The sequence below is a fragment of the Seriola lalandi genome, unplaced genomic scaffold (assembly GCF_002814215.2).
Source record: "Seriola lalandi dorsalis isolate HSWRI2012SDOR001 ecotype SW California unplaced genomic scaffold, Sedor1 jcf7180002054538, whole genome shotgun sequence".
NCBI classification, from domain to species: domain Eukaryota; kingdom Metazoa; phylum Chordata; class Actinopteri; order Carangiformes; family Carangidae; genus Seriola; species Seriola lalandi.
Window position 1 is genome coordinate 1180698 of NW_019525091.1, and position 14464 is coordinate 1195161.

Genomic DNA, 14464 nt, shown 5'->3' on the forward strand with positions numbered 1-14464 from the left:
TGTTGCACTGTCATCAGCCGGACTCCTGTCCTGTGAAAAAATAAGTTCCCAGGAGCATAAAGTTACTGCTCAAATACCCAAAGACTCAGGCTCATCTGCTTTCAAGTTTCATGCACAGTAACATCACCTTTATATGAGGCTGAACCAATTCATTCTTATTCATCCAAAAAATCCCCATCACCATTTATTGCAAATTACTTCATTTAAAAAGGTGAATATCTCAAGTGAACAAAAAAATAGTCTCAGATACTGAGAAATATTGTCAATTTCTTCCATTTTCATTCAGATTGATTTTTCATTACTTCATAAATTGCATGAAATTACTTGGATAGATGGCCTGCAGTTGATTTTAATACAAAGTGTAAACTCATCGTGGATAAGAGTTGATGTTTTTTTTGTCACAGGTATTATACAAGTAGAGAGGTATATAAATGGAGTTCAGCACCTCAAGCTGTCGTCAGGTCTTTTGTTGATGTTCCCACATTGGGCTCTTTAAGTTGTTTACTTCTGTAACATCTCATTCAGCCGGGGATGTGGATAACCTTGACAGAGGGGTAATGGCACATGAAAAACACTCTGTGGAGACTGTGATTTATTCTCACAGTGTCGTCTGACTAAATGGAGGCAGACCCAGCAAGGCTTCATTTTGTTTGACTGAGAACAGAATCTTATTTACTGTAGTCAGTGGGTGGAGGGGGTTGTTAGGTCAAAACCCAAACGTTTATGTGTGGGAGTTCTCCCCTGTTGATTGTAGATGAAGAAAGTTTGTACAAACACGGAGAGGTGCCTTGCTCAAGGACACCTTAACAGCAGTTGGTCAGGGAGGGGGAATTGTTCAGGCTTGTTCATGTTTCATTTCATTTTCATAGTGTGAGGCATGATGATTAACGCTCTGGTAATTTGTGTTTATTGAGCACTAAAAGCTGCACTTGCTAGATGTGGTATATTCCACCTAAATCATAAATGTCTTTACTCATTAACTTACCCAAATGAAAAACCATCCTTCTTCTCTAACTTCTAGTCCACTGCTGCCATCCAGCTGTTCAGCTGTGATGATGAAAATGTGGTATTTTTAAGATGGAAGTTCTGATGTTGCATTTTCAGCAGGAGCTCAAAAAATATTTGTTATTGCTCATCTAAAATGTTGAAGTGTCAGAAAGGTTACAGTCTTACATTGTAGCTTTTGGCTACACACAAATAGCTTATTTACTGAAAAGTGATCTGCAACAGTTTTTGATAATTAAGCTACTAAAATATAACAGGTGTTTTCTCCGTTCTTTGTTATGATGGACTGAATAACTTGGGCTTTCCACTGTTTGAATAAAATGTCAGATTTTTTGCGATGAATGACTAATCAAGAAAGTACATGGCAGATTATTGTTAATGAATATAATTACTATCCATAATTACAAAAAATAAGGAACTGAAAAGAATAATTATTAGCTTACAGTTTCTTAAACAATGTTTGTTTTACACATTAATTCATTCAAGTTTGTTCCAAAATTCCAGCCTTCTAACAGAAATACATCTGTTTTTCAAATTTGTTTTAGTTCTGATTTTGTTGAACATAAAAATTCCCTTTAAGATAATAACAACTGTCTCATTTAAACTATGTTTTTTACCTTCTTTGGTCTCATTTATTGTGAGCTTCAGATAATATCTGAGCAGTTTGATAGTCTACAAGGACATCTGTTTATAATTCTTATAGCTCTGTTCTGTAGCAGGAAAATTTGATTTGTATGAATTTTAAATGCACTTCTCCAAAGCTCTACACAACAGGTGATGAGAATAGCACAGAATAGACAGTGCAGTCTCAGGTAGCAGGTCCTTCGCTTTATACAGAAGTACAATTGATTTTTATTTCACATAATTTATGTATGGTTTCCAGCTTGTGATCAATAATGACACCCAAAAAATTCATTTAATTTACTCTTTCCATTTCTATTTTACCTCCCTGTGACACACTTTTCTTGACACATGTGAAGGTGATCCAGGATTTGCAGATGTCTGCAGGATACTGAAGCGTGTAAACACCTTGCACCGTTATTGTTATTATTTTTCTCCTTATCAGTGTGATTTCATTCTCATGGTAATATCCAGAATATTCTGCTTATTCATGTGCAAAAGGGGCCTCGTGATTGAGGTGTGCTGGTGCATACAAAGAGCTCATCCAAAGTGACCTCAGCCGAATATGAACAGAATACTTGGTGCATGGAAACACACTCAAGGACTTGTTCTCTCTGTGGTTCACCTGGAGCTAGTTTGCTTTCATCTCTCTGTCTGTGTGACACTGCGTCTAGACAGAGAAGCACTAAGCCTGTAAATCGTCTGAAGCCGCAGACAGATGAAAAAAAGTTTTTTAAAAAAGGCAGGTAAAAAAAAGAAAGAAAAAAGGCAGGACTTTGTCATAATTTGCCGTGTGACCTTTTTCACTCTGTCTCCACAGACTCACACCTTATTCTCCCTGCTGGGGCTAAGTCACGCTTATGTGACCAGTATTGGCAAACTGGTGGGGGTGGTGGCGCTGAAAGAGGTAAGAATCTTTTCCTTTTTTCCAATCTCAACCTCTCTAATGAAGGTCACCTGTAACCAAAAGCAAAGCAGTACGTTTTTTCCCAAAATTACATTCCCATTGAGCTGAGGCCAAAAAAAAGCCTTTTTCCTTTTTTAATATACTCGACTTTCAGAGGTATTTCCTCGTCCGTCTTGACTTTGGAGGAAAGAAAAAATATCCACTTCTTGCTCCTGATTTGCTTTTGAATTATGTGTGAGTGTTTTGGGAACGTAATCAATATCCTGTGTATGTTTCTTTGATTTACTTTATTCCTTCTGTCTTTACCCGTCTCTGCCTCCTCCTCTTGTTTCACTTACTTCATCCCTAAACCTTGTTTCCTTCTCTTTTCTACCTTGTGTTATCTATCCCTTCATCCCATCCCTCTATTTTCATGATAACCAAATTGTTCTCCATCGCTTTTTATCCATTTCTTTCTTCCCTTTCTCACACTTCACTTTTTCCTCCACCCTTCTTCCTCCTTCCCCTCCAGCTCCAGAAAGCCATCGAGGGCTCCACCCGCTCCGGCGTCCGACTTCGTCCTCCTCTGGCCAGCTTTCGTGACATCAGCAACCACAAACCTCCACCTTCTTCTCCCGCTGCTCCTTCCTCTCCGACCTCCCCCTCCCCTCCCTCAGCTTCAGCTGCTTCCCTGCCCACCTCCTCTTCTCCGCTTCACCACCACCACCATCACCACCACCACCATCACCACCATCCCCATGTGAATGAGACGGAGGTGTGGATTGAGGGCTTGACAAGGGAGGTGGCGGAGAGCAGCAGCACCACCAGCAGCAGCAGTAGCAGTACTGGAGATGATGGTGCCAGCAGTACGGGGGCCTGCAGCTCAGCCAGTAGGAGTTGCAGTTACAACAGCAACCTTAACCTCCCTCCCTCCTCCACTCCTCCCCCTGTCCCTTCTTCCTCCACTGCTCCTCCTTCTCCTCCCTCTCCCTCCATCCCTCTCTCCACCCTAAGGCCCCTACAGGAACTCCTTGATGGGGGTGAAGACAGCGACGATGAGCCAATGGTTTAGACTAGACGAGTGTTTTTTATAATGAAAAACTTTTTTAATGGTGTGAGTTTTTCCTTCTGTTCTTAATTTGTTGCTCTGGTCTTTGGACATTTTACCTCGTTATCCCACCATTACTGATTCTGTCTGCTCCTGTCACAGACCTTTTCTCCGCTCTGTCTGCCCCGACCTCTCTGTCGTTCCTTAATGAGCTCTGTATGTGTACATTTTTTTTTGATACATGTCGTGCAACCCTTTCTCCTCATTTTCTCTTTCTCATTGTTTTTCACACGTACAGTCTCAAGGGTTCAATCAATATGGGTTAAACTCTTCTTAATCTTTGGCAAAGAATTTACTGTTTACTCCAGGATTATTTTCTTGTCATGTCGTAATGGCAGCCCAAACAGCTTTAAGACAATAATAGCCTCACCACTGAAACCTGAAAAAAATCATCTCATTGTTAGTGGCTCAAGCCTCACTGAATGTAAGCTGTGGGTATAAACCTGCCATTGGGCACCTATTGCAGAGCGAGGTCGTTGTTGATAAAACCAAATCTTGCTGAAAATTGTTTTGATGAAGATTTGGATCGTGCAATTACACGGAAGTGCTGTTTTTCTTTTGTATTACTTTATTTATAATAATAATAATAATAATAATAATAATTTAGAATAATTGAGAACATTTCACCGTTCACAGAGAAACAGCTTTGCAGTTACACAGTACTAGAAGTGTGCAGCAAGTGAACAGCATGGCTAAGCACCCTTTCCTTCTCAAAAAACATTTTCTTTTTTTCCTTTTTTTAATTGACAATATGAATCCAATAAAATTTCCCATTACAATTTTTACAATCTGAAACAGAGATGTATATTAACCAAGGTGTGCATTAGCATGTTTGGAGAGGGGAATCAGCCATTTTAATGTTCACCATGTGCAAATGTTTCCCCAAAACAAGTTCCCCGCCCAAGATGATTGTGATTGGTCTATAGAAATGCAAACTCATTCAGTCAGACTATTCTCCAGTCCAGACACCACTGCGGAGGTCTCTTTAGTCTTAGGATATATATTGCTCATCTTAAATCACAAAGAGCTCAATTAAAAACTTTACTGAGGAATACACGTATAATATAAGAATATAGTTTGCATTGTTCCTCTTCGGATTTGGATTGATTGGACCCATCTCATGGTGTTTTCCAGCACAACATATGTTACGTCGTGTTGTTATTAAAATTATATGCTGTGCTGAAGAGTAACACAAACCTGAGCAGCCCAAACTAAAAGTGAACCCAGTGAATCCCCGCACAGTACTTCTGCATTACCTGACCGTTTATGTGTCTTTAAAAAAAGGGTTTTATCGGATGAGAGCAGGAGTTATTGATTTTCTTTTTTTTTTAACTGGCAACAGACCATCTGGATAGCAGTAGACTAATGGAGCTGCTCAGTCCACTGTGGAAGATTGGCCAAAGCCCCAAAACGACCTCCAAATTGTGTGCTGACCTTGTGGATGCAGCCTCAGAGCTCATCTCATCACGGTTAAGTTGATAGATGGTGGAGCTAAAGGCGGCTGACGACAGCCAAACCCCACTGCAGAGATCCTGGAGTTTTTTTTTTTTTTTCTTTTCATTTTCCCTGACAACAAGGATGCCTCCCAGATTCAACAAAGATCACTCATGAGTAGGTTAGATAATTTACACTTATGTTGCACAAAGAAATGCAACAAGTACACAACAAGAGAAGCTTTTCTTTCCAGAATGTTACATCTATCATCCTGGAATGGGATTCTTCAGTGTTAATGTCTGTAATGTCTTAACTTTTACCTAACCTAACTTATAGTGGATGTCCTGTTTTTTTTTTTTTTCTTAAAAATCTACAAAATTAATGACTGGAAATGTTCAACCCTCTTAAAGTCACTGCTGATGATACTGTACGTCTTCATGTTTAATCTTCTACCTTAATAACTGCATTTATACATTGTTGAACTTGTTCTTTTTGTGGTGCACTCTTTTTCCTTTATCACTCCATCTTCTCTTACACTCTTATCTCCTCTTCATCTTCTGGACTCAGTTTCTCAGGTGCTGCCTTAAAAGTCTTTAAACCTGCGGATTTATCAAAAAGCTTTTTCTCTATGTCTGTGTGAATTAAAATGTGTGTCTTTTCTTAAGGGGGGGTGGGGGGTCTGTACTGGACTAAGTGCTGATTTCCTTTGTCTGTCTGTGGTTGTGGTTCATGTATTTATTTATTTATCTTTTAGTAGAGTCAAATGTTATCTCAAAATTTATAAAACTGTGAACAGTGTAGTTAAATAAAGTTTTATTAAGTGAAATGCTTTAATTGTTCGCCCTCATGTGTTGTGAATTTGACCTTTATCCAGGTCAGGCTGATTGTAGAGGAAGACCAGGACAGGGGAAAGGCAGCACATTTTAAGACAGACAGAAAGAAAAATGTCTCTTTTGCTCAACCTCCTGGACCAAGAACTGAACTCAGTCAAGGTAGGGTAGAAATATTGATTTTTGCATTAGAAGACACAGGATTTTTCCACAGATATAACAATAACACTATACTACTACACTAAGCATTTTCTTCATTTTCCTCTAGATATTTTATATTTCACCTTAATTTTTAGATATGAATCTAACCTGAAGTCTCAGGTATACAAATGTTATTTCTGTGGTGTCAGAACTGCTCACGTAACATTAAAGGTCCCATATTTTCCAGTTTTCGGGTGTTTTAAGTTTTATTGTCCATAAGAAGATATATTGTTTTAAGAACCAAAAACCATCTCAATGTAGTTTTACATCTCCTCTCTCAGGCTTCTCTCTGGAGCTCTAGTAACAACAGATCAGTGAGCCAATCAGAAGAGAGGAGGCTCTGAGCCTCTCCTCTGATTTGCTGAAGGTTTTCTGAGTGATCAAATAAAAATATAGCAGATTTCAGGAAAACACTCAGAGAAAGCAAATCCTGCGAGGTTGGATGGTGGGTTCAGGTGGGCGGGGTTTGGTGCATGGCTAAAAGCGATGACTGCTTTGTTGTGACATCACAAAGTTACACAAGTCCTGACACAGAATAACAATGAATTACAAAATACAAAAAATTGTATCCTCAAAACACATTCTATTCACTTTCTTTGTAACCATTAAATTTACAAAAAAATTAATTGTTTGAAGCGATGCATCCAAAGCCATCTTTAAAATTTATATTTTATTGATAGTGCAGTAGAGAGAGACAGGAAATGGGGAGGCAGAGAGAGGGAATGACATGCAGCTAAGGGCTTGTCCGATGCGGGACTTGAACCGGGGCCAGCTGCAGCGAGGACCTCTACACATGGGGCGGATGCTCATCCAACTGAGCTGCTTGACGCCCCCATCCAAAGCCATCTTGATTGCTTCTCATCTTAAACTTACCTTAAATTTAACAAGGTGACAGGTTTCATATCCACCTGTGGTTTCATACCTTAATTGCTTTTTATCTCATTTTATTTTTTTAAAGAGTACGTGTAGGTATTTATTCAGTGTTGCGTTGCAGGAATTTTCAAAATGATGGTTATCTCATTTTGTGAGACTCTATGATGTGGTTGGCACAGACTCAGCAGAGCAGATTTAATGTGACTGAACACTATTGTAATTATTCATTATTACTGACATCTCAGTCATTTGAATCTGACAGAGACACCATAGTTAGTTTCACTTGTGCTCAAAAAGATTAATTTTTTTTTTTTTTTTTTTTTTTTTTTTTTTTTTTTTTGGCATCCCTCATTTTATACAACCAGGTGTTGCTTATTTTAAACTTCGGCTCCTCAGATGGGATCTGTGTGTGTCTTGTGTGCTCGGACAGTCGATTTACAGGATGAGATCTCTGAGCAACAAGAGGACAAATAGAGGACAGATGATTATCGCAGCGATCAGGGGCATCAAGGTCTTGATCAGTGGAGTGTGAGAGTGAATTGTCCTCTCCTGCAGCTGAAGACTTTTAGAGGAGAGGACGTTAAATTAATGTCATAGTAAAGCTTGATTCCTTTTTAACGTGTCTACAGGTTTGATCGGTTCGTGCCTTCCTGTTGTGATCGCTGGTCTTTCTTTCTCTACGAGTTGAAGGAGCATTAACACAAACACACACAGTTAAACACTGACTCACACACAAAAGCCTCAATAAGAACTCAAAAGGATAATAGCACTTAAATGGACGAGGGCACTTCTCTGCCTCCAGACAGTGATGAAGTCTTTATGTAGGCCAGTGTAATGAATGGGGCAGTTGTAGTGATCAGTTAAAGTGTTTCAGTGGAGTTAATGACTACAAGAACTATTGGAGCTCTTTGAAGAAAACCTCTCACCTTCACACTGCAGCTTCAGGACCTGTTTTTTTTTTTACTGTTTGACTCAAGACTTGGTTAGAAAAGGATAATATAAAGGGGAGTTAAGCTGATATATGCAGTGGTTGTGATGGTTGGGGGCTGGGCAGGGAGAGCATTATCTCAGCAGACATATGTGTGTGTGCTCTTATAAATTTTATCTGTGTGACCTTCAGGGCAAGGATATTTTTGACTGGCCCTCGCCTCTTAAAAAGGCTGCTGTATATACCTCCACACCGGCAACAGCCAAAGATGGAGGAATTATGTTTTCAGGTTGTTGGTCTGTCCCATTCTCAGGACCACCTTGAGGGAATTTCTTCAGATTTGGCACAAAGGTTCACTCGGACTCAAAGATGAACTGATTAGACAGAACAACACCAAGAAGAGTCTGTTTCCCAGAATATATATATTTTACACACAAATAAAGCTACATTCATACAAACATACATACACACATACTATACATACATACAGTCTTACATTCATACAAATACATATAAGTTTATTGGATTTTTTCTTTTATTATAAAAAGCAATTTGATATATTATTACTTTGTATACTGTGTTACACTGTTAGGGCTAGGTCACTGTTAAAAAGCATGCACTTTCTTTTGGTTGTGTCCAGATCACGTGTTTGCAAATAACTCCAAGTGCACGCCACATGCTATGAGTATCAGATCGGACCGGGTCCACAGCATCAGAGCCGCTCACTTAGGGCTCAGGCAAGCTGTCAATCAAACCAGAACTCATTTAGCAAGTCAGGCAGCTCCCTGACCGGGTACGTTTGCTGCTTCTGAGCGGTTTCACACTTACTTTTGGTGCACTCAGAGTTATTTGCAAATACTGTTTGACCCAAGTCTGGCTGTGTCCATGTTTGTTGTATTGCACTGAATTTTTTAACTAGGCCTTTTCTTCTTCTTGTCCTACCTTCTTTTTTTATTTTGTTTTATTTTTTTTTTGAGAATTTCACATCCATCTGTTTGCCCACTGTTTGGCTTACAGTCCCGGTTCTTTGATCCCCTTGGTCCAAACTTTTCGTTAATCCATCTCATCCTCACGCAGATTGTGTCAGCAGTCACTGAATTCAAGTCTGTCATCTGCCTCAAAGTTTCATTAGTTCATTGTCACATACATAATATTCCACATTTCCCGTGGTAACTTATGGGGCTTCTTGGCATATAGTTTGTGTACATTACATCCCATGATTCCATCTGAAAAGTCTTCTTCCGTTGCCTCTCACTCAAAGTGGGTAAATAGTTGGGAAGGGGGAAGGGGTTGGGATAATAGCTTGATTGATTATTGGAGTATTTATTTCCTGTTTTGGTCAGTCTCTTTGTGACCATATGATTCAGTTGGTCGCGACAACAACAATGGAGCCGTCCTCCGCTTCTTCGTCCTTCTCCTCCAGTGATTGGACGACGCAGGGCGTGACGTCGAAGGGTATCCTCTCCACAATGGATTCGGTGGTCTGTGCTGGCAGTCCTGGGCTTGAACCTCTGGTCGAGGGGGCCTCCTCCCTCAGCGGGGACGGGGTCAAAGAGCACGGCTCTGGCTCCAAGGTAAATGTTACCTCTTCTACCTGTTGAGACAGGAAATTAAGCGGTAAAAAAAAGCAATTAAGGTAGTTTGGGATTCTACAACAGGCAAGTAAGGCTTTTTATTAGGCCATGTTGTTCTCATTTATATCTGACTTTGTTGTTTGTTTTTTTTTTAGATTGATCACCTTCATTTGAATCCAGTCTTTTAGATGCATCAGTGTTTTAGACACATGCAGCAAAAACCAAAACCAAGCGGCTGTTGCAGCAGTTCCAAAGAAGACTTGGTTTTTGATGTTTGAACAAGGAGTTCATAGAGGATACTTGCCTTCGTCAGCTCCTCTTCTTCATCTTCATGCTGCTCAGGGATGCCTTCAGACTCGGGCTCTGGCTCCTCCCCGACTGTCTCCACCACTCCTCCGACCATGTCAGCCATCTGTCCACTCAGCTGCCCAGCGATCTCCACCTGCAACCATTTAAGTTTACGGATTTGATGCTTGTTGTTTTCTGTTGCACTGCCTTTAGGATGGAAAGTGATTGAAAAGGTTACTGGCATTTTAACGTATTTAATCACCAACTGACATCAGTTCTTCAACTCCAGTATATCCTAGTAAGAGATACCAGAAAGAAAAAACAACAGATATAAGGAGAGAAGATGGACAAGCAGGTTTCCTGTGCTGAAGTTAGCGTGGTCTCCCTGTGTAGAGAGAAAAGGTACAGTCACAGATTTTGAATCCAAATGCCTGGAGTTGTAAACTTGTGGACTTTACAGCATGCTACTCTGAAGACCAGGCAGATTTAAAGAGATCCGTTGTCAGAATTCATCAGATCCGCTACAGGCTATCATGCAGACTTTTGGCAGTGCCATGCAGACTTCCAGCCTGTCTCCTACCTTGCCGAATTCCCTGGCAGTTTTTCCCCATCATTCACTGCACTATAGATGTGTGCTAAATATCCCTGCTGATATAAACAAAGCCAGACCCAGAAGACAGAAAATGACAGATATCAATGTCAAGAAAGAAAAACAACAAAATAACTACTCTGAACTCTTTTGCCTGATAGATGGGATTGAACAACATAAACCTGAGCTTCCTACAATAGCAAAGAGCATTCATGCATAATGAGACATTCTGTCATGGTCATGATGACTGTGTTGTTTCACTCATTCTACAACAATGACTAAAGAGAGATGCCTGTCCTGTTTGCCTCTGACTAGTCACGTAGCCCTGCGCCCTTGCAAACTCTCATAGCTCCTCTGTCAGAACACATTAAACCATCATCTCGTCTGCAAAGGCTGTAATCCGACTATTTGGATTCAGCAGGCGAGTGCCTACCTGGTGCGCCTCGACCTGCGCAGCTCCCCACAGGTCGGCTAGCCGAGGGTGGGTGGGAGGGCCAAGGCTGTGGATGGTGCTGTTGGGAGTGGCTTGGAGGGAATGGGAGGCACTGTGTAGCCTGTGCTCCATGGACTGTAGGTAAAGAGAAAGGAAAAAAGACAAAGAAAGAAAATTAATATGTTTGCAAGTGGTTGATTTGATTGCCGATCAATACAAATGACACAACAAGTTACTTGGCCAGTGGATGCATTTCTTGATTTTTAAATCTTTTCCCTGGAACAAAAATATCGCCACCCACTAGAGATTTAAAACAACCCCCACAGCTCCTGACATTTTCAGCTGCTCATTAATGGACAACAATGCCACAGCGAGCTACTGCATCAAAATGCATTTCAGCTGGGAAGTTTTAAAAGCCTCATCATTCCAAAACAAATGACAAAGCAGTTTTATTCTTCCAGCATTTAGCAGTCTTTGCCAGACACTTTCTTAGGAGGAAGGATACTTTTGCCATTTTTCACTTCCTTCTAGTCATTAATAATGGTCTGAGACTGCTTTTAACATCCCTTTAAAATGAGTCAGTAATGGTACTGCAGGGAACATCAGGAAAACGTCTGTTATGCATTGACTGTTGCTCTGAAAATTGACTGATTGCAAGGCTTTATTATGAATGTAATTTCATATATTCAATAGTCTCCTTCATGAGGGAAACCATACAATACGCACAGTAAAGTTAACAGGTCTCAGATGATTGCACATTTTCCAAGACACAGTCCCTGACCTTTTCAGGATATTATTTCTTAACCCACAGTTATTTAATGAGCTCTGAGAATGTACCAATACAAGAAGCTGAAAAAGTCTTCAGGTGTCACAGTTCATCATGCCAACACTTAATTAGCAGAAAACCTCCCAGCAGCCTGAGAGTCAACAGCTCATATACACCAATAAAAGCGACTTATCCCACACATCCAGCAGGTGTAAAGGAAATGAAGCCTGTCAGTTAAAAGTGGAAATATTTAAACTGCTTGGATTTTTTACTTCAGTTATATCACGTATGATGCAAGTAAATGCCTGGTGCCTATTCTGTATGTTATGTATTCAAATTGTTTGTTATATATTGGCTAATAAAGGAAATATAATGCCTTCCAAGTAAGATTCAATGGCAGTATTTTGTTCCACTACAGGATGGGTAATGATTATAAATATTGCAGCAGCAGACCTGCCAATCTGTATGTATTTTGCATAGCAGGTACGCATTTTGACATCAAAGGACGCAGGTACGATTTCTCGTTGTAAACTACGCAAAAGGGTGTGTGTTCAATTGTGCCCGTGCAGTACTCCAGTCTAACAGCAGGCGGCAGCAACGTGTGGTCAGCTGAGTAAGAGAAGAAGAAGATATAGCGCTGGGTTCAGCCCCCAAACGCCACGCGGGAACAACAAATGTCCATTATTTCAACACAGCAACACTAACAGGTGTACAGCTCCTCACTCCGTCTGGCTGGTTCCTCAGGTGAGGGCGGTGCTTTAACTTTAAGGTAAACGGACTGGGCTCAATGTGGACAGTTGACATTGTGAATTGAGTTAAGTTGACGCAGACCTGCAAATTTGTCCAACTATTTTAAGTTGATAACGTTAGCCGAACGTTACGTAATTTGCAAGCTAGCTAGCACACATCAATTGGCAGAGTAACATTAAGTTATATTCAGCGTGTGTCGCAGATTGTTAAACGTTACTTTTCATAGGAGGCTACCGTGCCGCAGAAATAACGTTACCTAGAAAGTTACCGGGAAGTGTGTGCGCACGCGCGCTTTTGCGCCTTGTAGTTAAAATAAATGTGATAGAAGATGAGTAAAAGGACTTGTTTTACATCACAACATAATTTTCTGCACCTAAAAATTAAAACATGTTAACTTACAATATGTCATATTTATCATATAATTGAATGAAATTAATTTATATTTACCATTGTGTACAAGCAAATCTATACAATAAGTCATTAGAACAATGGTTTTAAGCAGATGTACTGAAACTTTTAGCCTTTTCTGCATATTATGATAGAGCCTCGTGCTGTGTTAGTGATAATTTAGTAAAACATGTTCAAAGTTCCAAAACTTGAGGTGAATGTATGTAAAAAAAAAAAAAAAAAAATATATATATATATAAAAAATGCTCCTTCAAGTCAAAAACCAGGGCTTCAGTCTCTCCTGGATGATGTCACATTGTTCACATATGCCCACAAATAGCTGACTATTCCTAAATGTCACTGGTCTTGGATATCTTGTGACCTCTTTTTGGGGTCAAGACTCCCAGATTGAGAACTTCCTTAACCAAGTGCTTTGAGTATACGACCATAATCATGTCAGGAATAGATTCTGTAACATACAACCTGATGTTGTTAACTTACTGTTGACAGTATCAGTCATCAGTACCTGTACATGAATGTCCACAGTTGCAGTACCACTCACCTGTTGTTGTTGGTACTGCAGAATCTGCTGCTGGTAGTGGTGAAGCTGTTGGAGCTGTTGGAGTTGGCTGTGCTGCTGCAGGGCCAGATGAGCTTGGTGCTGCTGAAGGTAACCACCCACCGTCCCCTCAAAGCCCTCAGCAGGCGTACCTCCCGCTCCATTGCTGCCACCTGGAACAATCATAAAACACTTAGCGTCCAGTGCTCAGGGACACTATGTAGTGCTTAGAGACACTATAAGAAAGAGACAAGATTTAATCCTCACCAGCAGCCATTATGTAGGAGCCTGCAGCAGGCGAGGCCACGCCCGAGGGCTGGCTGGTGATTGGGTCCCAGGCGTCGGAGGACGACAGGCAGTACAGACCCTGTGAGACGTAGGTGTGAGGCCAGACATCTGCAGAGGAGTGGTGGAGCACCTGGTCTGTATGTGGAAACAGACAAGAGAGAGGACAACATGAAAAGGAGAAGAAAACAAATGACAGGAAATTCTGCAGAAGAATTTTAAGGATTCACTGCTCACTTAAATATCAGATTCCCTCTTGTTAAGTGAAAATAGCAGATTCAAAAGTGGCATGTTTTTAGAGAAGGTGAGATGAGAGGACATTACACTCAGAAGTCTTAGACTTTGCACAAATCAAGAGATGTGAACACAGTGTTTTCCTCAGGATGTGAAATGTTGATGCTGGAAGAGAACTGAGGTAGAATCAAGTAGAACTTAATTTACCCCAAACGTTGAAGATCTTATAAGTATGTATAAGCAGGTTTGTTGAGACACTATGAAGAAGATGCAACCTCAGAGACTAAGCTGTTCATTCAGACATTAGTTTAAATGCCATAAAGCCACACACAGGGACCAACCTGATCTCATCTAAAAAAAACAAATTGTAATAGCTTTAATAGGAGTATGATTAGCGTATCTGCAGCTGTGTCGTTATTATAGAGCAGAGCCGGGAGGGGGGGGCTCACACTCAAACACTGTGGAGAAGAAACATCCCCTCAGTCCTAATGCTGATATTAAGGATCTTTTACATTGGGGTGTGTATGTGTGTGTGTGTTGGTGTTGCATGCTAGATAAAGCACAGAGCAGAGCCCATATGGTGTTGTTAATGAGAGCAGGGCTAAGTCCTTGTGCTAACCTACAGGCTCCCTCAGGGTTTGGGCAGCGCTTAGCTTTGCTAAACACCAGCAAGAACTGAAAAAGAAGCTGTTCACAGTGCTGCTGTGTGTGTA

The 14464-nt window shown here is 40.6% G+C and overlaps 2 protein-coding genes across 8 annotated transcripts in view; one reads left to right on the top strand and one right to left on the bottom strand.

The window, feature by feature from the left end:
* The window catches only part of LOC111661191 (chloride channel protein-like), a 37229-nt gene extending 31341 nt beyond the window's left edge, over positions 1-5888 (top strand). The window contains exons 23-24 of the mRNA XM_023414683.2: positions 2447-2533; positions 3045-5888. Coding sequence (XP_023270451.2) covers positions 2447-2533; positions 3045-3584 — 627 coding nt within the window. The 3' untranslated portion in view covers positions 3585-5888. The remainder of the gene's footprint in view (positions 1-2446; positions 2534-3044) is intronic.
* Positions 5889-9149: 3261 nt separating this feature from the next.
* The window catches only part of LOC111661217 (uncharacterized), a 54870-nt gene continuing 49555 nt past the window's right edge, over positions 9150-14464 (bottom strand). For all 7 annotated transcript variants that reach the window (XM_023414720.2, XM_023414719.2, XM_023414717.2 and 4 more), the window contains 5 exons: positions 13500-13655; positions 13236-13405; positions 10771-10905; positions 9765-9902; positions 9150-9480 (listed from right to left, as the gene is read on the bottom strand). In XM_023414720.2, the coding sequence (XP_023270488.2) occupies positions 9250-9480; positions 9765-9902; positions 10771-10905; positions 13236-13405; positions 13500-13655 (830 nt within the window). In that variant the 3' untranslated portion in view covers positions 9150-9249. The remainder of the gene's footprint in view (positions 9481-9764; positions 9903-10770; positions 10906-13235; positions 13406-13499; positions 13656-14464) is intronic.